Source organism: Delphinapterus leucas, chromosome 2 (genome assembly GCF_059928025.1).
Source record: "Delphinapterus leucas isolate spDelLeu-1000000601 "Yukka" chromosome 2, BTC_Dleu_Yukka2, whole genome shotgun sequence".
Lineage (NCBI taxonomy): Eukaryota > Metazoa > Chordata > Mammalia > Artiodactyla > Monodontidae > Delphinapterus > Delphinapterus leucas.
Genome location: NC_143130.1, coordinates 100,928,789 through 100,952,498, shown reverse-complemented (window position 1 = coordinate 100,952,498; position 23,710 = coordinate 100,928,789). Strand labels below are relative to the sequence as shown.

Genomic DNA, 23,710 nt, shown 5'->3' with positions numbered 1-23,710 from the left:
CCCCTTGTGAGCCAGCCTCGCTCTTTCCTGCACACCATTAAAAAATAGAATCCAGGGGTGGTTGCTGTTTTAATTGGTATCACTTTGTCTTTAGTGCAAAACACATGGCAATAATTTAGTGAACTTCAGTATTTCTCTTGTGGCAAATTGATAGCATAATTTTATTATGGGTGGAACAATGGCTTCTGGAAGCAGAGGAGACTCTCCCAGAACTACACATAACTCAGTTGACTAAACGTAATGCTTGGAGAAGGTAATGAAAACAGAGCTGAGGCTCAGCAAGGACTAGGAGATTTCAGTTTCTCGCTCCTGTCAAAAGGCTCCTCAGTAAATCATACCTGAAGCTTATTTAATGTCAGAAGCCAATAAGCTGATAAAGTACATTGGGGTGCTCACCTCAGAAAAGGCACACTGAGTCATGTGATCTCTGGTCCCTGGACCTGATGGGGTCATATAATCTGTCTATGTATTTTAATAAGTAACCTATTAATGTTCTCTTTGGTGCTAATTATTTTACACTTCACTTGTTTCCTGTTTACTGACATTGCTTTAGCAATTTCACTCTGAAACAATTATGAGGAAAGGGAATCCGAAGACTTTTACTGTTCTATTCCACAGGAGTTTTCTACTTTTCTCTTTAACATTCTTCTTCTATACCAGCCGAGGCCGCCAAACACAAGCACAAAACACCGAATCCATGGGAACGTTGTAGGATACCAGGAAACCTGCATATTTCGTAAAGCAAAGAGCCACACTGAGTCACACAGGTCCAAGACTATCAGTATTTAGTAACTCATAGCTAAGAAGGTATTTGGAGTTTACCCTATGGAACCTGGCTTCAGGTAACACAGGAAATCAACCAGCTGTGACCAAATTCCACTGTGCTACTTTCTACACAACTTTATGAAGAAGAAATTTGCTCATGGGCACTCAAAAATACCTACGCATCCTTTCAACTGCAAAAACAAAACAGTGAGAATCAGATCCACAATTAAAAAAAAAAAGACCACTCTGTCCAAATGAAATCCTTGTGCATTTCACTGCATACTTTACTTTGAGTATTCTCACCCATCAGACTACTGGAATCAGAGTCCCCTCTTTGGAAGAGGGTACTTTTCTGAATTTTAGAAAACATAGTGCAGAGACAAAGAAAGCTCCCATGTGTTTCATAATTTTTAAGTGAAATGATATTTAAAATCTAGGTTTAAAATACCTGACAGTTTAACCTTGAAATTATCAGCCGGGTGAAAGTATGCTAATATCTGTGACCATCTCTGTGAAGGAGATCTATCAATCAAAATTGATAATGACAAAAGGAATCCTCTGGCCATCCTTCTTATGGTATAGGCTTAGTCAAGAATGACCGGGTCCTTCCTCAAGAATTGAGCTGAAACCATTAAGTCAAGATCATTTATGAGATTTTTCACTTGTGGGTCTTTGAGGTAGATTTGAATCCAGATCTTTGGGGATTAATCCACTGCCCCACCATTCCCTTAGTAATCACTGCTAAAGTTTTTGTTTATCTAAAGTCTTTAAGGAAGTTTGGAACTCAAGAGGTCAACATTAAACAGCCTGAAACCTCAGCTCACAGGGACTTATCTAAAAGATAAGCTGTATCTAGAGACAGACGGGAAATCTCATATCTTTCAGTGTTTACCTTGCAAGGGAAAAAGAGAAAGAACTCTGATGTGTTCCAACCTGAGTGCAGAATTAACAATTCTGACCAGGACAGGGAGTTAGTGCAAATCTATCTTGAATGATCAGTCAGCAATAATGATTCTGATTCATGCACAAAAGACATGCAAACAAAAAACCCAGAAACAAGGTTTTCTATTATGATTACAATAAAACAATGAAGCAGGAAAAAGACGTGAAGAAAGCAAAATTTAAAAAAAGAAAAACTGTATGTATTTTCCTACCCAGATTGCTAACAATTTTGCAGACAAAAAATAATTTTCCTTGTTTCTAGAGAATAGAGGAAATAGTTCTGAAAGTCATGAATTGGATAGAATTTCTGGGATAAGCACTGGGAGATGTCACCTAGCCGATGCTCGATCTCTAATATTTGAAAAATCCAACACAATGAAAACAACAGTAGCAACAACAAAACAAGTCTTTTAGACTCCAGATCAAGAGGTTAATGGGACCTACATTTACTCATTAATGGAGCAAATTCTCAACTAAGTAATTTTTGGCAGGCTGCTCTCCAGTGAATGAATGCATGAATGAATGAGTGAAGTGAATTAGGACATGGCCTAAAGATGATTCATAAAATACTTATTTCTCTGAGAGTGAGTTTTTAGAATACATTTAAAAAACACTCTAGCCTGTGGGTAATGGAAGCAATGAGGAAAAAAATTTACGGGAAATGGCAGCAACGTGGTAAAAAGGACTGAGAACTCAGGACAAAGTCACAGCCACCAAGACTCTCATTTTTAAAGGTAAAAAAATTTAGGGAAAGTAAACAACTTGGTATTGGTATATTCTGATCTATCTTTTTACCTTCCTTTTAATAGCTTCTAATTTAAAGGTTCTGTTTCAACTTTGCATTTACAAGCCCCTTTCTATTTTCTGCATTCTAGAAACAAGTTAGAGGCTAATGGGAAGATTCCTTTCTATTAATTTTTTTAATACGGCTTTATTGATCTGTGACTGGGGTTAGGAACATTTACTGAATCAGCCGCTATAATTCCGTAACATTTTCAATGAATTGTCTTCATTTTTTTCCTACTTAAAAATAAGTACATAGCAACTCAATATCATCCTACTTTAAAAACATGCAACTCACTGAAATATAGACTTTTATTTCTGTGTCACTCTGAGAAACCATGTCAATCATGCCAGCTGAGATGGATAAAGGACTTATTTGAACAAACTTTTGTCTCTCTTCCAAATACTGCTATAATGAAGTATACAAGTAGGTAGAGCCTTGTGCCTAACCCAGGACTTGTCTGTGGAGTTTATTGTCTTTATCCATGAAAGAGAGGGGGCTAATTCTAAAAACCTTCAAATATCAAAAATAGTCTAGATTTTTGGCTGAAATTCCCCCCCTCCCCCATATTTAGAGACTTTTGAAAACCGGTAAGGTTCAGCATGAGAAATTTTATCTTCAAAAAAGTTCCCATTTAAGTATTTTCTTTAAGGGGCATTTTTTGGAACCGTTTCAGAAACTTGTTGCATTCCTTTTTTGTTGTTTTGTGTTTTCTCTGTAGCACTGTACTTTCCTCTAAACGAGGAACTCTTTTTCTCCCCTTATTGGCATTCCAACCCAGCAAAGAAATATGCATCCTGAGATAATGCTGCCAGCTTGCTATGAAAACCATATTTCATTCTTTCTTTGCAGAGCAAAAGGGAAAAGCACAAAGGAGCTGGTATAATTGAATGTAAAGGATTGCAGCAAACCTCCCCTCTGAGTCCCCTCGCTGGCATCCCCTTCCTTTATTTCCCCCTCCACTCCTTTTGTTTACCACTTTTAAAAGGCTCTTGCTGAGTCTGAGCCGCCTGCCCAAATTTGGACTGAATCTCAATTTCTGGAAATGGTACTCCCACCTCTACAAGATAGAAGGTGTCTAGAAATGCTGGTGTGACATGGCAATGGATCGGAGGCACAACTGCCTAGGTACAATAGATGTCTTCAATTTTCAGATCAGTGTGGGAATGTCAGGAATCTGCTACAGAAAGTAACACAGGCAAATACTGTAATAGTCCCTCTAATTCAAAATTGGCATGCTACGGGTTGATGCCCTGGTCACCTCCAGTTCCATTTGCTGTAGACAGAGCAAAATGAAATCCATTTATATTTCCGGGCAATCCCTCTGGTTAAACATTAATCACGTGTATTTTTCTTTTCCCGTCTTTTAATCTCTCTTACCACCTCCCTTTGGTTTTCCTCTCAGAAACAACTGCAGGTTCCCAAGGAATGATAATACGACCATGGAGACAGAGTGAGTGGAAGCTGGGTAGAGCTGGAAAGAGACTGGAAACCCTACTGCTGACACAAACTCAGCTCTTTCACCCCAGGAGCGACTGTCGGGAAGAAAACGCTCTGGTTTTAGCAAAAGACCTCATGAGGCTTTTTGGCATTGCATCTCCGGCATCTCTGCCTCCTTCCCTGGTCACTGATTTCTCTGGCATAGGAGGCCATGTGAAAGAGAAGCATTTCACCTCAAGCTCACCAACGTGGAGTGCAAAAGCACTCCTTTTTGCCTTCCTTTCCTCAGTATCGGCAGTTTCATCACATTAAATGCTGACAATGAATCTAGCACCTGGCAAATCTGACTTGAGATTCAAATGGATTTTTATTCAGAAACATAGATGTTACTTGGAAATAATCAGCGAAGACGGCAGCTCTGTGTTTAACAAATGGCTGTGGTGGAAACTGCTGAGCAGAGAGAGGCTGTTTGGTCCAGCCAGCTCATTCCCTTAGGTTTATCTCAACTCCACCTCCTTGGTCTATCACTCTCTCCTTCAATCCTTTTTCTCTTGAGATAAAAGTGTCCAGCTGTCTCTGTGCCTCATTTAGATTTCCTGCACCACTGGCCAATCGTTCCATATGTTTGCTACAAAATTATTTTCCTCAATTCCCAGCTTACTCGTGATGTCCTAATATTACAACGTATTTCCTGGTGTCTGCTCTCCTTGCCGGGGAGTGACAACATACATACCTTTGAAAATGACTTGTCTTTGCTGTAAAGAAGTGCAACCTCTTTTACCACTAACCCAGCCTCCTACTCATTTAATTAGGCTTCGAATTGGGCTTGGGGATTCACTGACAGAGGGTCTGACATTGACCCTGTCTTCAAACCCACCTAGAACACTATTATTGCCCTTTTAAGTGTAAGCGGCAAAGGAAAGCATCTGGGCACCCACGTCTCTCTGGACTGATGGATCCCTGAGGAAAATGATTGCTTTCCTGAGGCTATCACTCTGTTCCTGTCCATATTTTAATCAAGGCTGGGAAGGTCTTCTAACAAAACTGCCTTTTATTTTCAGAGTGCTCTTAACTTATATGTTTGCACACAAATTCTTCTGTCTCCTCATCTTTCCATATCGCACGTAAGAAAACCAAGTCACCTGGGTAGTTAATGAGCCTTCCTAAAGGGAAAAACTGATTCCCAAGATAACTTTTCCGGCGCAGGTTTTTCTTTTTTTTTTTTCTTTTTTTTTGGCATTGCTGATATCTTAGTTCCCCGACCAAGGATCGAACCTGGCCCCCCTGCAGTGAAAGCGCAGAGTCCTAACCACTGGACCGCCAGGGAATTCCCCCGGCACAGTTCTCAGTCCGAATTGAGCAAGCTTTTATCTAGTCTAGAAAAATTTGTCCACGTGGTCAAACTGAAATAGGTAAAACAAAACTGTCGCTTCCCATGAGGAAGTTCCACAAAGTGGATGTCTGATTATTAAAAGCTGTTATAGCAAGAAAGATTGTTTTAAGACCATTGAGGGAAAGGTGGGGCAGGCAGGACGAAGATATTTTATATCTTCAGTTTGAGAGGCCGTACGAGGACACTGAAATCTATTACACAAAGGAACTCTCTGAGCTACCTTCAAGTGGAAAGTTCTTCGAAATTTCAGTTTCATGCATTTTTACGCGGGCCCTGGAGACAGCCTCCTATCAAGAAAGTTAAGTCCTTTATTCCTAGTATACCTGTTTTCTGTCAATAAGTCACCCTATGGACTCTGCTTGTTGGTATATAGATAAGGATACAGTTACTGCAGTGACATGAGTTTTTAAAAGTACGGTATTTCTTCCTTTTAAAATTAAACCTGGAAATAGGAACTTAAAAGTTAATATTATAATTCTTATATAGCATTGAGGAAAGTTACATGAGAACATGGAAATGTTATGATTTTTCTCATAGTATTTTTAGCTTAAGGAGTTTTAATCGTCAAAGTTGACTTTACTATATTTCAATGATTACTATTGTCAAAGATGTATGAATGCATCCCAACAAATTATTCAAGCAAGAATTTCCTCATTAAAAAAAATAATTTTCAAAAAAATCTTTTGTCAATGAATGCATGTAAGCATGCCTCCTGAGGAAATACCAGACATTAATATCCAAGACTTTCCTTTGAAACGTCTAACCTTCACAGCTATTTGAAGCCACTTACCTCCTAGGGTTCCCTAATCTTACCTCCCTGGCATCAAAGAACTACAAAAAAAAAGGATCATCTAAGAAACTACAAAAGTCTAGCTTTGTTTAATATAGAAGCTATGCACAGTGAGTTGTCTGCTCTCAAATTTTATCACCCCTTAAATATAGGTGTATTTCCTCCTGAAAGAAATCTCCATTCCAGTTTGTAACCGATTTAATGATGTTTTCATTGATATCATTGTATGAAATCATCATAATTCTCTCTCATTTTTACAGTTATGTACTTTTAACTATTTTAACAACAGACAGCATCTATGGTGCGTGTCAGCACTACGCTGAGCACTTAGCGTGCAGTATTTCTCTGAAATGTTACAACTATATAAGATATAAATGGCTATTGTCCCCATTTTACAGATGAGGAAAGGAAGGCTTAAAAGGGTTAAGTAATTTGCTGAAGGTCAAACATCTGACGAATGGTGGAACCAGGATTTTTAGCCTCCCAGGGTCTGGTTCCGGAGCCTAAGTGCTCACCTACCACGCTATATTACCCTCCAAGATGTAATCAATATTCAGTCAAAGTACACCATGTTTGCTTCTCCGTGGTGAGGAGGTTATTCAGGGTGAGGATATTCATTTCCTTGCTTTTCTTCTCTCCTAATGCACACACTTTGATGATTTCACAGCTGAAAGTTGGACTCTCCCCCAACTGAACAGCCTAGAAAGCCAGTCTCACTACTTGTGATTACCTTTGTCAGCCAAGTGCATACAGGGAAGATCTGGTTATCATCATTCTTTTTTCTAAGTCTCAATTAGGTTATTGATTATTTATGGACTTCTGAGGGCTAACTGTAGGACAAAATGACTTAGTGTCATAGATTCCACTCTTTTCCTGAAATCACGTTTTGATTTGGTGGTATCACCACTTTTTGCACACTCCCTACTGTAAATACATGGGAAAGGCCCATTGAGATTATTTCTAACACTGGCTGCCAAGATAAAACCATCTTTAATTCCCCGAATTATCTCCTAAACTTCCTTTTTGCTTATTTGTTCTGAAATTACTGACTGATCTGAACAGGTCTGCTTTTATTGCTTATTGCTCTCATCAAGTGCGTGAAGCCATGTTCCATTGCTTATTACTACGGAGGTTATTTTACAGCAATACTTAACTACCCTGACCTTGCTTGGCCTTTCTATTTTAAGAGGTAAGTGAGAAGCAGAACTGAAACAGCAAGTCTTCCATGATTTTCTGATGTGGATGCTTTCTATACTATTCTAATTCTTTGAGTACGGACATCACAGCACACAAGTCTAAAGTCCTGGCCTCAATCAGAGAAGCGGGTATCATCTCCTAGCAGAGCTGACTAAATGAGGTTTAGGAACTGCTCTCTGATCCCTGCTTTTTTTTTTTGCTGAGAGCTCTCAGGGCCTGGAGAAATAGTTTATAGCCTACTCTTCTCATCTCTTTTAGTTATCACTTGGCACTTAAGAACAGTGATTATGAAGCCTTTTGAAATTAGTCTGGATAGCTTTCTCTGTTTTGAAGATGATATCATCAAGACATCGGTCAGTTTCAGAATAGACTGCACAGTAGCTGGTATTCTCTTTTAAATTTCTTTTTGAAATCCACCAAAATTCAGTCCCTGTGTGAAATTCCTGGTAGTCTTTTAAAAGTATTTTCTGTGTTATCCTCATGAGTCACACCTTATTATCAAAGTTACGGTAGCTGTTAACTAAGAATTGGACCTAAGGGCAGGATTAGAGGGTTTTTCAGAAGGAACTGTGAAAATTAGGGAGATGGAATTATTTTGTAAAGACGTAGGTGTCAACATTGATGCCATATTATGGAAAGTATGCGGTGTGATAGACTGTCACATCCTAACCCTTGGCATCCTGCGGCAAACACAGCTCAAATAATAGAGAAACAAGAAACCTAAGCTATCATACGACAGAACTCCTCCTCCATGCCCTGGGGCTCAATGGAATTCAGAAAATAAGGATGCTCTCTCCAAGTTCCAAGCAGGTGTCTAATTGTGAGAAACGCTCATCTTTAGATACGACTGTAGCATCTTCACTCTTCAAGTGTAATGACTACATCAAAAAGTACAGGTAGGGCTTCCCTGGTAGCACAGTGGTTGAGAGTCCGCCTGCTGATGCAGGGGACACAGGTTCGTTCCCCGGTCCGGGAAGATCCCACATGCCGCGGAGCGGCTGAGCCCGTGAGACACAACTACTGAGCCTGCGCGTCCGGAGCCTGTGCTCCGCAGCGGGAGAGGCCACAACAGTGAGAGGGCCGTGTACCGCAAAAAAAAAAAAAAAAAAAAAAGTACAGGTAGTGGATGACAGGGAACAGCACTTTCAAAAAGAGTAAAGGTCAAAGTCAAATATCAATGTAGAAATATTTCATTTTTCCCAAGACTCCCATCACAACCACCCTCAACTTGCCTCAAATTTATAAACATTATGATTTTAAAGCAACATTCACTGCATCAAGGACCACTGTATATAACGGAGCTCGGTTTGACAATCAGTATGATATAAAATAACATGCAGGGCAAATAAGTCTTCTACCATCAACAAAGAATATATTTACTTTATTGTTTTAGATTACTGATAGCTTGTGCTAGGAACATAAATGAGAATATATATACGTTGACATGTGTGTATCTACTCTATGAGGCTCATATCAACGTATAATCAATCACCTACACATCCCTGTCTGGAGATTACAGCCTTTATTCCAAGTTTTTGGTCTAAAGGGTATCTTTAAATGTACATAGTTCCAATCTTTAGAAGAAAATTAAAGTGAATTCAAGTCTGTATTGTCTATCCTTTCTTTCTGCCTTTCTTTTCAGGTTAGCAGTTTATTTCTGCATTAATCACCCTGACAGAAGCAAGGCAACTCAATTTTCTGCTTCTGTAGGTAGGCACATCACTTTCTGTACAGCACTAGGCATGAAAAGGGCTGCAGCTAAGCTTTGGTTACTGGTGTAATTGAAATGCTATCCACACTATAGGGTGCATTAAAGTCAGATAACGGCAGTTCCTGTGGCCAATTTAAGTAGCTTGACTTCCCTGGGAAAAAAAAAATTGCCTGACAGATAAGGCAGACAAACTGGCTAATTCTCCAAGCATGTCTCTCATTGTGATCCTAGAAAAATGAGAAAAAAATGAATCACAGAACCACAAAATCAATTGACCCTCGGGTAGCTCATCAGGCAGCGAGCCTGATAAACCTAAAAGCTTTGTTAATGTCTGCCTGCCTGTATCCCACAGATAGAGCACTTTGTAAATGAACCTGCTTTGATAAATATATTAAGGAAAGCTGTGAATAAAGGCAGAGACTTCTCATTTGTAAATACAACCTCTGCTACATGGAATTAGAATGATAAAATGGAGTTCCATGTAATTAAGTTTGTATAAGGCCTGAAATCCGTGCAAATACTTTCCCTGAATTTTGAAAGAGAACTGTCAGTTCAATTAATCTGAACATCACCCCAAGAATGTACCGAACAAAATTAAGCTGCTGATAAAACCTGGGCCAGTATTTTGATAAGTAATTCCTATATCATTTCTTGGCCACTGTGATCATTTTATTTAATCCTCTGCCCCTCCTTTTCCTCAGTTACCCTCTAAGCCACATACAAAGAGTGATGGCCCATGCACCTCCACGGGAGTTATCGGCCAAATGGCAAAGCTAAAAATGGGGAAATCTTTTCTTTGTTTTTTTTTTACCCTGTGTTCAAAAAAAAAAAAATTAGGGTAAATAAAATTCTCCTAGGAGATGCTGAAGAGCCTGCATCTTCATCAGCCTAGAAAACCTAGATTAAAGAAACCTTCCAAGAACTGATAACTCCACAGGAGGACTGCACCAAAATACCCAGAGTGACTATTTTCAACGGGAATGACCTGAACTGAATTTGCTCTGTTCAAGTCGAGAATTTTAAAGCATCAGAGATGGGGAAAGTGAGGCAGAGAGGAAGAGCGAGAGAGGAGAAAAGAAAAGAAAGAGGCAGAGAGAAAGAAAAGAGGGATACATCTTACCAAAACCATTTACCTAGTTACCTCTTCCTCTCTCTGTGCACTACGTTCACACGTCAAGGTAGAAACACAGAAGTTATCCTCCTCAATTTCATTTGTTTCAGAAACAAAAAAAGAAGACAATGATTGAGAAATCTTACTTTAGCCACGGGAGAAAGACATTGATTTTGGGGTCACTCACCAGTTGTTTACTTGGAGAATTGTAAGTCCTGTGTCTTGAGCTAACTGTTTCTTCTGCTCTTCGGAAGGGTACGGATGCTAATGAAAACACAAATGTTTTGAAAGATGTATCAGAAGTTAAGAAAGAGTCACTTACGTCTAAGAATGAAACCACCGTTTGTGATTTCTTTAGTCTATGGCTTGATTTTCCTAATCACAGCTTTTTAATCATGTGTGGGGAAAAATGTGGGCAGAGACAAGAATCCAAAAACCTGCTTGTGCAGCCCCGTTCCTGCCACACTGTGGAGGCCAGTAGCACAAAGCATGGCAGCATTGCAGGTATTCAGTTTCTTCCATCAGTCAGGGACGCACAGCACTTTGGCGATGGGTCAGAAATTTGGTTGGCTACAATCACTTCAGTTACACTAAGGGAACTACTTGAGGGCCCATTTTACTTTACTTCTTGGAAAACCTCTGTGCAGCCTTTCTCCTATATTATCTTTGTGAGATGGCTCAATATAATCATTATTTCCTAGTTAATCTAAGATTATTGATAGTCAGTTTGGAAAGTAAGATTGTCCATAATCACAACTATTCTTCGAAGCCATGGCTACCACTTCAGTTACAGCAGAGTTTACTGACAGTTGTTTATGTTGACTCCTTTAAGGGACAGTGGAAGATTCTTTCATTTTTACTGGTTGCTGCTCTGGGTTAAGAGGGTCGCACAAAGTGACCACCCATCACAAGGAATCAATTATGTGCAATACAGAAATTTTACATTTTACCCTAAAGTGTGGCAATAAGAGAATGAAGCCATAGGTTTCGGTGTTTTTTAATTCTTTACTTCCCATCACAACTCACCAACATTTATAACAAACCATCCTCCCATCAGCAAACCACTTTCCTCTCTCATTCTGAAATCAAAGATTGTTACTGTAGAATTGTACATTTACTTTGAGACACTGTACTGGCATGTACATAATTATAAAACATGTCTGTTAAATAGGTCTCGGCTCTAAATTCACTGGTTTTCTTAAACAGAAAAGTAAACTTTTATAAAGCATGTCAAAGTCGTTCCTAAACGAGAAAGCCTTTAGTAATAAATATTTCCCATCAACGTTATTAAAGGCTGACATTAGGAACAACAAAGTATTCCATTCAGAGCTTTCTAATCATTCCAGTGTTTGAGAGAGTGAATGTTTTTCAATCATCTAAGATTTTATTCTTCAGGTATTTCATCTTCTATAATAGCATACATTATCCAAAACGTGTGCAATTACTTATTAGCAAACCCAAATGCCATTAGGTTAAACAAAACCCCCTGTATTGCAAAAGGGGTTAACTAGATTTGTATTAATATAGAAGCCAGGCTTTTAATATTCTGCAAATGTTAACAAAGAAAGATGATAATGTTGAGTTAATATGGGTTAAGCATAAAATGAAAATAAATTTTTCTGATTGCGAGGTGTTGACATTTTTTTGGCTAGGGCCTCCAGCCTGTTCCTGAAAGCTGTGTAATTACAGAAGGCTTTTCCCCTCCTTCCCCCTCCTGCTTCGAGCCTACCCACATTAGTAATGACCCCTTCACTGCTTCAAAAACCACTAATGGTCTTCAGCATGGGCAAGAAAAATGAACAGGATAAATTGGAATCCACAGTCAGTAATTTGCATCCTATGAGGCTGCTTTGGCCACTCACACTCATTCCTGGCCATCAATCGTTGCCTGTCAGGTGCTGCACTCTGCCACCATGACAAATACTCCTCCTAACACTCTGATTCGTCCAAACAATGTAATTGTCCTCTATTCTCCTTTTGGTAATGGAGATAATGAATGACTGCACAAACAAGAAGGATTGCTTATCACAGATGCTGGGGTGGCTTCAAACTGGAAAAGGCCTAGGGTACAAATTTTAATTGACTGAAAACACTGGTTGGAGGGAAAATGACCAAAAAGATCCCCAAATCCTTCTTGTTGTGGTATTTTCCTGACAAATTCAAGGGAGGAGCACCCTTTGACTTTTTATTCCTCTAAGACGTTGAAAGCCTAGGTTTCTAGGTTATTTGCCCAATGGAAATCAATTCTGCAAATAACAAAAATGAAAATAAAGACTCATCACAAGGATGTATAGATCTGCATTGGTAATGTCATCCAGTATGCTGTTTCTTCATGCAGTGGGTTTTTTTTGTTTTGTTTTGTTTTGTTTTGTTTTTTGGTGTGCTCAGTCTTGTTCACTATTATGATGCATTTGCCCAAGACAGTTCTGACAAAATGTGGGTTGTGGTGTGTGTGTGTGTGAGGGAGACAGGCAGAGACACATACAACCATATACACACACACACACACACACACACACAGAAGGTTTAGATGAAATAAAGGTTTAGGATGTTAAGCTAGTAGAAGACTAGAAAGGGGAAGTTAGTGTAGAGTCAATTCCTTCAAGCAGGACTGTACATTCAGATTGAGTAACAAGAATTCTTCCCAGTGTTTTATTAGAAATTAAGTCAAATGACCACAAAATTACATAAACAGTGCATTTTATCTTGGGAATCCCTGAACTGTACTTTCACTATGAAAGCAGTTGCAAATTCCATCCACAATCATTAAAATAATTGGGACCTTACCAAAATTCACCTTGCACAGATGGCTTTTTTTTTTTTTAATTAATAGCGAAGACCATAATAACTTTCACTTATTTAAATAACGTTCTGTGGTTTTTGAACATTCATGATTCTATGCCCCTTTTATACAGGGAGTGGACTGTTTATCTGAAAGTGTTCTGGCAGTCGGCCACTGTATTTCTAAAATTAAAAAAGGAATGGAAAACAATCAGCTTTCAGAGGAATTGGAACCATGGCAATGTGTTTTGGATTAATTTACAAATATATGTATATATTTAAGGCCAAACTGTGGAACTAGAGAATTTCTACTACATGATCTATCATAGGCATTCTTCTACTTTATTAGAACAGACATCATATTGAAATAATAAACATGGGAAGCCTTCACTTCTTCTTTGATGTATATTGCTAAATGTCTGACTGGCTCAAATTTAAAATAAACTTTGGTATGTTTGCACTTGAAAACTGGAAGTAGACCACAAGCAATAATTTGTTGTCAGTTTCTATATTCTTGGACTGAGGCTATAGTTTAGTCTGTTCACTGATGGGGGCCAACCCACCCTGGTCCAGCGGCTCAGAGGTGGCTCAACTTACTCATAAGAACACACATTGTAACATAATAGCGATGATGATGATTCCCTTCATCAAGAAAGAACCAGCATAGGTCAAAGTTTTTCACATCCCCAAATAATTTAAAGCCACTGTTGAAGAGAGGTGAATCACAAATATCCTCTTACTTTGAATATCAACTGACAACTGTTCAAAAAGTTAGTAAGACATGTATGGCTCATGACTCAACGTAGACAGAAAATATTTTTTTAATTGCCTTTTTTCTAAAGACTCATTCAAAAGTGAGATATTACCTGTATTCCAGATACTGACCTTAGACTCTTTTCTTTTTTTTTTTTTTCCTCATCCCTTTGGGGTTAAACTGGTTTATCAAGCACATGCAAACAGATCTACAGTATTCTTAGAATGTATCAGTGAAACAGTTTTTAGGTGAAATCACTTAATGATAATTTTCTTTTGTGGTTAATCCCTCTTCATTTTTGTCCAAACTGGAACCAATTTATCATAATCTTTATTCCACGTTGAAAGGATTTATACTGATGTTTTAGAATACTTCAAGTGATATTTCTAATCATCTCATGAATTAGAAGTACACAGTAAATGAAAAAGGTAGTTTTTGCAAGGCTAAAAAATTGGAAACAACCTATCTATCTGTCAAATGGATCATAGTTAAATAAAATGGGAGATTCTCATGAAAAGGTTTTCCCCACATATTGTTGCATGAAAAAAGTAAACTGTAGAACAACATGTATTACCAATTTTTGTAAAATAGATAAACAGCTAAATAAATAAATTAATTAAATGCACACATATCTATGCTTGTCATGCAAGGAAAACATCTGGAAAAACACACACACCCCGTGCTCTGGACAACTTCATGTTGTATAGGGCATGGGGTGCAGGCTTTTACTTTCTGTTTATATACTCCTAGGTTGTCTGCATGTTTACTGCTGCAAACAATTTTTTAAAATCCAATATTAATTTTAAAGTAATATTAATTTATTATAATTATAATTAATTTATACACTCCATATTTTTTAAAAAATATAGCAATTTAACTTTGTATACAATTAGATATTCTCTTCTGTTATGGTAACTTTTTCACTGGATACTTTTAAAAGCAGGACACCTTGAGAATTAGTCCTTAAGGTTACTTTCCTACCCTATGAGTTCGACTCACTGGTCTATAAAGTTTACTAGATGAGGGCTTCTGTGGTGGCGCAGTGGTTGAGAGTACGCCTGTTAATGCAGGGGACACGGGTTCGTGCCCCGGTCCGGGAGAATCCCACGTGCCGTGGAGTGGCTGGGCCCGTGAGCCATGGCCACTGAGCCTGCGCATCCGGAGCCTGTGCTCCGCAACGGGAGAGGCCACAGCAGTGAGAGTCCCACGTACACCAAAAAAAAAAAAAAGTTTACTAGATGAGCTCTTGAAAGAACAATGTGCAATTTGTCAAATTTCTTCTGTAATGATGTAATATAGCCTTTCGGACAAATGATCAAGTAACTTGTTGGGCAGGTTCTTAGTTTCAGCAAATACTTGGAATTTGGTCATCATGATCACCACTTCCTTTTCCTCAATCCACCCCTAAGATACGACTTATTTTATAGAGTTAATTCAGGTGACCTTGAGTTTGATGATGCCACTTGTAGATGAAACCCTCTAAGCAATTTCTCTAATATGGACAATGAAACTGCATTGGGTAAATATCACTTATTGCTCTGGGACCAGGCTTATTGAACTGGTACAAATAGATGGTGCTAAAGGCCTAACCCTTGAAAAAAATCAATGCATTTTCATAGAATGTCAAACTTATTCAGTGGCCATTAATTTAACACCTTTTCTTATGTAAACAGAAATTCTGACGCCATGATTAGAATGTATACTGCAAATGAAATGTGAAAATAAAATTGGAAACAAGATATTTGCTTCCCACTAAATTCACATAGTGAGGGCTTCCCTGCTGGCGCAGTGGTTAAGAATCTGCCTGCCAATGCAGGGGACACGGGTTCGATCCCTGGTCCGGGAAGATCCCACATGCGGCGGAGCAACTAAACCCGTGCGCCACAGCTACCGAGCCTGAACTCTAAAGCCCGCGAGCCCCAACTACTGAAGCCTGCGTGCATAGAGCCCGTGCTCCACAACAAGAGAAGCCACCTCAATGAGAAACCCGCACACTGCAACTTAGAGCAGTCTCCGCTCGCCGCAGCTAGAGAAAGCCCGAGTGCAGCAACAAAGACCCAACACAGCCAAAAATAACTAAATAAAATAAATGAATTTATTAAAAAAAAAAATTCACATAGTGATTTACTTGGTATTTACAATTTTTAGCCCTTCATTGTCCTTATTTTCACACCTTGTCTTTATTAAGTATAACTTTCTGAGAGTAAAGCCTTAGGTTTTAAAAATTTTTTTATTTCTCCCCCCACTCTGTGTCAGTGTCTTTAAAGATCTGTAGAGGGCTTCCCTGGTGGCGCAGTGGTTGAGAGTCCGCCTGCCGATGCAGGGGACACGGGTTCGTGCCCCGGTCCAGGAAGATCCCACGTGCCGCAGAGCGGCTGGGCCCATAAGCCATGGCCGCTGAGCCTGCGCGTCCGGAGCCTGTGCTCCGCAACGGGAGAGGCCAAAACAGTGAGAGGCCCGCGTACCGCAAAAAAAAAAAAAAAAAAAAAAAGATCTGTAGAAAGAGTGAAAAAAAATAGACGTTAAGTTCTCATTCAAGCTTTGTCAGTAGTTCTGCCACCTTGAACAAGACTGTGCCTGGGACTTAGTCTCTGTAATAGTACAATGAGGTTAACAAAGCTATACGTGGTTTATAAAATATCTATGGAGATTATAATAATAAAGTTTGTGATGGTTAGTTCTGAACCTCACTGACTCTCTCACTCCCTCTCTCTCCCCCCCCACCTCTCTCTCTCTCACACACACACACACACACACACACACACACATACACACACACACACCCTCTCCTCTCAAGTTGTCTGAGCTTCTAATCACTACCTCAGGATGCAGGAGCAACCTGCAACTCTTTGCTCTTCCACTGCCAAGCTAACGTCGGGTTTCTACCAGAAGCACTTCTACATGAAACGTGATGTATCTCCTGCTTTGTGTTACTATTTGTAAATCTGCATTTTCTGGGTGTCTTATCCTTGTCCTAGTTCTTGAGATCAGAACCAAAAAATATTACAGCTAAAAAAGTCTTTAAACAGAACCCTGTCTTGCGACCTAATTTATGTAGATGAAGAAACCAAGACGCAATGGCTTAATTAACACTCCAGGTCATAGAAACAGGCAGTGGTAAGGTTGGGATAACCACCCACTCTACTGATATTTAGTGGAGGACTTTCCCATTCTAACATTAAAGTTTCTTACTGAAGTACCTTTTCCCTTTTCTTTTGGTAAATGTGCCTTGATTTTTTTTTTTTTTTTTTGGCGGTACGCGGGCCTCTCACTGTTGTGCCCTCTCCCGTTGCGGAGCACAGGCTCCGGACGCGCAGGCTCAGCGGCCATGGCTCACAGGTCCAGCCGCTCTGCGGCATGTGGGATCCTCCCGGACCGGGGCACGAACCCGTATGCCCTGAATCGGCAGGCGGACTCTCAACCACTGCGCCACCAGGGAAGCCCAAAAGTGCCTTGATTTTACTTCAGGGATGTACTCAGGGGTTAGCCAATCAACATAGTTAATCATTCTGGCTGCTCTGAAGATGGAACCCAAGTTAGGTTAATGGGAGTCAGTAGGACTGTCAGTCAAAGGTGTTCTCTTTTCACTGGGGTTACTAAGTCAGTAGAATTTGTGCCTGGAGTTGTTGATGGCCATTATTGCCACCAAATGGACAGAGCCTGATTGAGAATGAAGCCCACACAGACAAAAGCAGAGCCAGTAGCTATAAAGAACAGATTTGTGCACATTTCTGCCCTTGGATCCAGCTTTATCTAAATCCAGCCACCCTTTACCTTTTAGCTACTTGAGCCAATTTATTAGTGCTGACTAATACATATGGCACAATTTAGATTATCAGAAAATTTCTCAGTTTACTCCATATTCCCCTCCAGCTTAAAATGATCATTTATTTTTTTTTAAAAAAAGAGAAGGATGGTGAGGAAAAGGAGGGAGGCAGGGTGGGGGGAAGAAGAAGAGGCAAACCATTTTGCTTTAATCTAGATTCTGATCAAACATGGCAAAAATCTTGAGGATTTGGGATTTTTTAAAAAGTTGATCAGAGTTGTGATCCTAATAGATTAAAAAATCACCTAACTTGGAAGATAGAGGTTTAAGCATGCAATGTATATGGAACTGTGAAAATTTTATATCTTTTTTCTAATTTGAAACCCAAAGTATAAGGTAGACTTTTTATAATGACCATACGGAGAGTAAATTTCAGTATGCTTCTTTGTGTCAAGTTGAAACTCTTAAGGGGGATGCATATAAATTTGCTCATCGAAATACCTGAGAAACACACTTAGACGCAAAAACCGTACAAAAACCCAAGGCTGTGATAATGAAAAAATGACACAAAAACCGTTGCAATCGTCTGGCTAATTTAGGATTATTTGATTTAAGTAAAATTCCCAGCTGCTGAAGGAGTGCGTATTTCAAATGTGTGATCACAACATTCCCTTCCATTTCCATGATGCTGGCATGTCCATCGTGGTCAGTCCAACACTGGGTCCAGCAGAAAATCCTCACTAGCCTGGACTAGTCACCTTCCTCCAAAATTCCACAGTGCCTTCTCTCCTCCTCTCTTGTGTTTTTATTCACTCCACATTATCTTTTACGTATATATGTGTCCTTGTGTTATAGCCCTCGCTGCACTGCAATTCATTTGAGGACAGAGTTCAAGCCTTTAACCTTGAACCCTCTACAGCAGGGGTCCTCAACCCCCGGGCCGCGGACTGGTACTGGACCAGTACCCTGTTAGGAACTGGGTCGCACAACAGGAGGTGAGCGGGGAACAAGCGAGCAAAGCTTCATCTGCCGCTCCCCGTGGCTCGCATTACTGCCTGAACCATCGCCCCCATTGCTCGCATTACCGCCTGAACTATCCCACAGCCTCCACCTGCCTGCCCCCTTCCACCGCGGTGGAAAAACTGTCTTCCACCAAACAGGTCCCTGGTGCCAAAAAGGTTGGGGACTGCTGCTCTACAGCACTTAGAATGTTTCCTACAGAATAGGTACTCAGTACATACTTGTTTGTGAATACATTATTTCTGAAATTGACACTGTTTTCCATAAGGAAGGACTGACAGTGCCACATATATGATGCATAAAAACCCAGATAAATATGGGGAGATTCAGAGCGTCATTTGACTGTTTTACTGACACAATATTTGGATATTTGAAAACATCTACTGAATTTTTCACTTTTCATCCAGATGTTTGGTGTCATGGAAACCCAGATTCTAGACTTAAATTAGCTGGGTTTTTTTTAATGCCAGATGTATATTTGGGAGGAAGAAAATGTGGCTATTTCAGGAGATTCATTTCCATTTGAGTTCACGTGGAAGTAAACAGATTACATGATAATAATCACATCTTTTAAAATTCAGAAAATGTTGGAGAGATTTTAATAATAACCAGATCCTAAGGGATTAACATGTTTGGTTGATATTTAGAGCCACGGTAGGAAGGCCTCATTAAAAAGAGCAAAGAGAAAAGCACACGCTCTTCTGTAGATAAGCTGAAGGAATACTGAATGAGCCTAATGGATTATCATACAGAGATTTTAAGAACAGTTATTAAATTATTATTATCAAGATATAGATAAAATAGAAAAATGGAGAAGGCATTTTTCATGAAACCAAGGTTAATGACTGAAAGGAAAAAGCGTCTTAGGACTAAGGAAAAACACTTTTTGCATCTGCAAAGGGAAATGTTATATCTACCTACTGCAATGGTACAAAGGGAATTCATACCGGCAGGAGTGATACAATTAAAAGACGGTCAGAAACCATCAACACTCATTTGACTTCTAAACTTCCAAAGAGACGTAAAAAATATATTAGAAAAACACATTTGCTGATAGGAGTCAGAATTTTAAGTGCAATGAATATAATTATTTTCCCATTGACTGAGATTTTAAAGCTGAGCACAGTCTTATTTTGAAAATAACAGCAATATATTCCTAAGGCTAGAGAAAGATAATTTTTATTTAACATTTGTTAGGACGCTCCCATGAGCTGCTTGGCCATGCGTGTTATGCTGCCTACATGGCTAATGGGTAATCTTACCAAATGAGCCAAAGGCCACAAATAAGGCCTTGACTCATTTAACAATCATTTCACATTTCCACACTATGACCAAATTAATATTTTATGGGGCTACTCAGTTCTACAGCCAGACCACTTTTCCAAAAAATTGAATTTTGTGCTTATTTATTTTATGGATCATTTGTTGAAATAGATTTCAAAACAGGTTTAGGCTATTTAGATTTTTCAGTGCACTGCAAAAGCAAAACTTACAGACTCAGAGTTTTAGACCTAGAAAAGACATCAGAAGTCATGTAACACAAACTTTCTCATTTCATGTCTAATAAAACTAAGGCTGGGGTTCCCTGGTGGCGCAGTGGTTGAGAGTCTGCCTGCCAATGCAGGCGACACGGGTTCATGCCCCGGTCTGGGAAGATCCCACATGCCGTGGAGCGGCTGGGCCCGTGAGCCATGGCCGCTGAGCCTGTGCGTCTGGAGCCTGTGCTCCGCAATGGAAGAGGCCACAACAGTGAGAGGCCCGCGTACTGCAAAAAAACAAACAAACAAAACCAAAAACAAACACACAAACAAAAAAAAACTAAGGCTGACTGAAACAAAGTGGCTTGCCCCAAACTTTGTTGGCCTCCTCCTTTTTAAAAGATGTCCCTGACTTCCCCAGAAAGAATAAGTTTCACGCTCATATAATCTCAAAGAATATTTCTTACGGAACATGTTATTTCTACCTAGGAATTATGGATACCAGTAGCCAGATTTTATCCTGTAAGTTACTTACTATCCATATCCTATATAGTCCTATGTCACCCTATATTTCTTCATTTGCCACACTGCATTGCAAATACTTGCTTATTTGTCAATCTCGCCTATTGGACTCTGCTCCTTGAGAGCAGGGACTGGCTATCCATATTTTACTTCCAGAATCTAGTTCACTGCCTAGCATGCAAAAGGTATCAGTTAGTGCATGTTGAATTAATCAAGTTTGCGAATGGAAATAAGTGAAATGTTTGCATCCGAAAAATACTATTCTGAAACGAGAGAAAGGGAAGTCGGTTGAGGTGAAAACTTAGATACCAAATGAGAAGGGAAATTTAAGGAAGGAGACACTTAACAAGGCAGATAATACCAACCTCTCTCCCACACTGAATATGAAATAGTGAAAATCAGCTCTTATTTAAAACAAGAGTATAACTTTATATATGTAGAGAACCAAGTGGAAATTGGCAAATTCAGATGGTAACACTAAGAAGCTGCGGAAAAGAAGTAAGTGTATGGGACTTTTAATTAACATTTAATTACCTCTTGTCAAAAAGGCTAAGCAGTTGCTTTAAAGTTATACAATGTCCAGACAATTGACATACTTGTATCTAGTCTTATGACAACAACCCTACTGAACAGGTCCAGACACAGTGGTATAAGGGACTGAATTAGAAGGAAATAAGTTTAGCTATTAATCCATTGCATTTCTTTAATAACCTGAAAAACGTCTGGATACAAAATTGTGGGGTATCAGTGCTTTGTGTCCACCTAGAGGGGTGGGATAGGGAGAGTGGGAGGGAGACACAAGAGGGAGGAGATATGGGGATATATGTATATGCATAGCTGATTCACTTTGTTATACAGGAGAAATTAACACATCATTGTAAAGCAATTATACTCCAATAAAGATGCTAAAAAAATTGTGCGGTAAATATTAAAGAATTATTAAACAAGTTTACAAGAAATAATAAACAATTCCAGTATGTTCAGTCCAATTTCATCTGCATGGACCATGCTATAAATAATTTTGTCTGATTCCCTTAACAATGCACTGAAAGTCTAACTTGACAAGGGAAAGCTATCATGGATTTAAAGAGGAAGGAGTTGTTTAAAGAAACAGGGTTATCTCTTTTTCAAAAAGTTATTATCTCTAGAGTAAGCAGTGGAAATGTTGTGGATATTATCTTCTTTGCTCATCTCAGAGTACAGGATAAGAGAATGGGGTTAATGATAAGCTAAAAAGTCATAAAAATAAGAAGGAAGTAGCTGTAAACTAATGACTTCTTGTGATGCATAGCAGTGGTTAAAAAGAAAACTTTAGTAGTGGCTGACCATTTCTTGCACCATATTGTAGAGAAGGTTTTAATCAGAGTGGCTATGATGAAACAGAGCTCCTTAATGAGTTAATTCTTTCATTTTACAGTTCACCAAGATACAAACTCTAAGGTGTAAAATACTAGCATTAGGAAATTGGTTCAGAGGTTCCGAACTGGCTTCTTTTCCTAACATATACAGAGCTTCTTTTTGCATATAAATGAGCATGAGATACAACTCTATACTTAGAGATATACTCTAAAAAAGGGGAAGTGGGCTAAAAAAAATACTTGACTTTTAAAAATTATAGCTCCATATTCTCTAAATGTTTCGGAATTTATCTGACTTTTAAAACTGTGGGAGAAAGATCATTATGTCTGTCCAGAAATTATGAAAAAGTAAGCCAAAGATATTACCCAAGTGTTTACCTTAGTTATGCGTGGTACTAGTAAATAAAGCAACCAATTGGTACCCTAATAAGAACACTCCTAACTGAGCCATCCAAAAAGGTCAGTTAGCAGTATTTATTTTGGAATTCCCCACACTTTTATCTTATCAAGTTGTTTTTCCTTCCCTTTTTTAGAGTGCCTGTTTAGTGAAAGCTAACTAATCCATCAAGATGGAGACAGAACAAGATACCGCCACAGCATTTATCTATCTTTGTACATATACTGTCCCCGTTCCTATTTTACCTAAGCTTTAGAACACGCAAATACTTTAAATAGTGTTTCTAAGCGGATGGAAAAAAATCGATTTGTGAGTTTCTAATTTGTATTTAGAGCAAATCAACTCATCAGTAAGTAGATGTCCTTCAAAATGTCTTTTGAACATACTTATGAGTATGTCTCTTCTGGTAATTAAGTACCTAAGATCATAAACTATCTAATCCATGTCATAAGCAAACAAAATGAAAAAATATATGTCCATAAAAATATGTCTTTATGACTCTGAATATCTATTGGCTAGACATTTACTCATTCAAGGTAAAAGTGATTAAGTATTGAAATACCAAATCATTTGATAGTATTTAACCTTTTACCATGATAATTAAATGCTATGCTAAGTAAATCCAAATAAGTTAAAAATATGTGCACTAAGAGAGAGTACAAACACAGAAATTAAAAGTGTCATGAAAAAACAATAAGGATATATGCTAATATATGTTAGGAGCTTGCTTAAATATTAGTAGGTGGCTATTTTCTTTCTAATTTGCACAGGAAATCAGAAAATATTAAGAAAAAGCTCCTCTTAGCTTGGGTAGCTAAGCTGACCTCGCAGAAAGTATCTGCATCTGCTTATCAACTTGGATAAAAGAAAGAGAAATAATGGGGAAATACTAAAAATATGAATATTTGAAATTATTTTACTGGCCAATTTTTTCCAATCCATTAAGTGATAAGATTTTACAGAAAACAATAGCTACTTCTTTTTTTTTTTTTTTTTGCGGTACGCGGGCCTCTCACTGTTGTGGCCTCTCCCGTTGCGGAGCACAGGCTCCGGACGCGCAGGCTCAGCGGCCATGGCTCACGGGCCCAGCCGCTCCGCGGCACGTGGGATCTTCCTGGACCGGGTCACGAACCCGTGTCCCCTGCCTCGGCAGGCGGACTCTCAACCACTGCGCCACCAGGGAAGCCCAAATAGCTACTTCTTATTCCTCCTGCTCTGTATATTAGAAATTGGTAGTGTATTTTTTCATTCTTAGAACAAATAGTTCTATTTTTTTGCATGAAAACATTTCTTACAAGGCTATAATAAGCCCTGAAAATGGTGTCTCCACAAAAATTGGAGTTTAAAAGAACGGACCTTTAACGCAGCTGAATTCAACTGGTATGGACCACTATGGCCAGCATCTGCTCTGATTAGTTGAACATCCATTCTGATTGTTGGTGCCTGTTAAATAGTTTGGATATTACCCGTGGCTTTTCTTCATGATGGACAGAGCCCTCTA

At 39.0% G+C, this 23,710-nt stretch overlaps 1 protein-coding gene across 2 annotated transcripts in view; it reads right to left on the bottom strand.

Annotated features, from left to right (window-relative positions):
* The window catches only part of MEIS2 (Meis homeobox 2), a 202,869-nt gene that overhangs the window by 50,056 nt on the left and 129,103 nt on the right, over window positions 1-23,710 (bottom strand). For both annotated transcript variants that reach the window (XM_089907390.1, XM_022587519.3), the window contains exon 9: window positions 10,321-10,397. In XM_089907390.1, coding sequence (XP_089763516.1) covers window positions 10,321-10,397 — 77 coding nt within the window. The remainder of the gene's footprint in view (window positions 1-10,320; window positions 10,398-23,710) is intronic.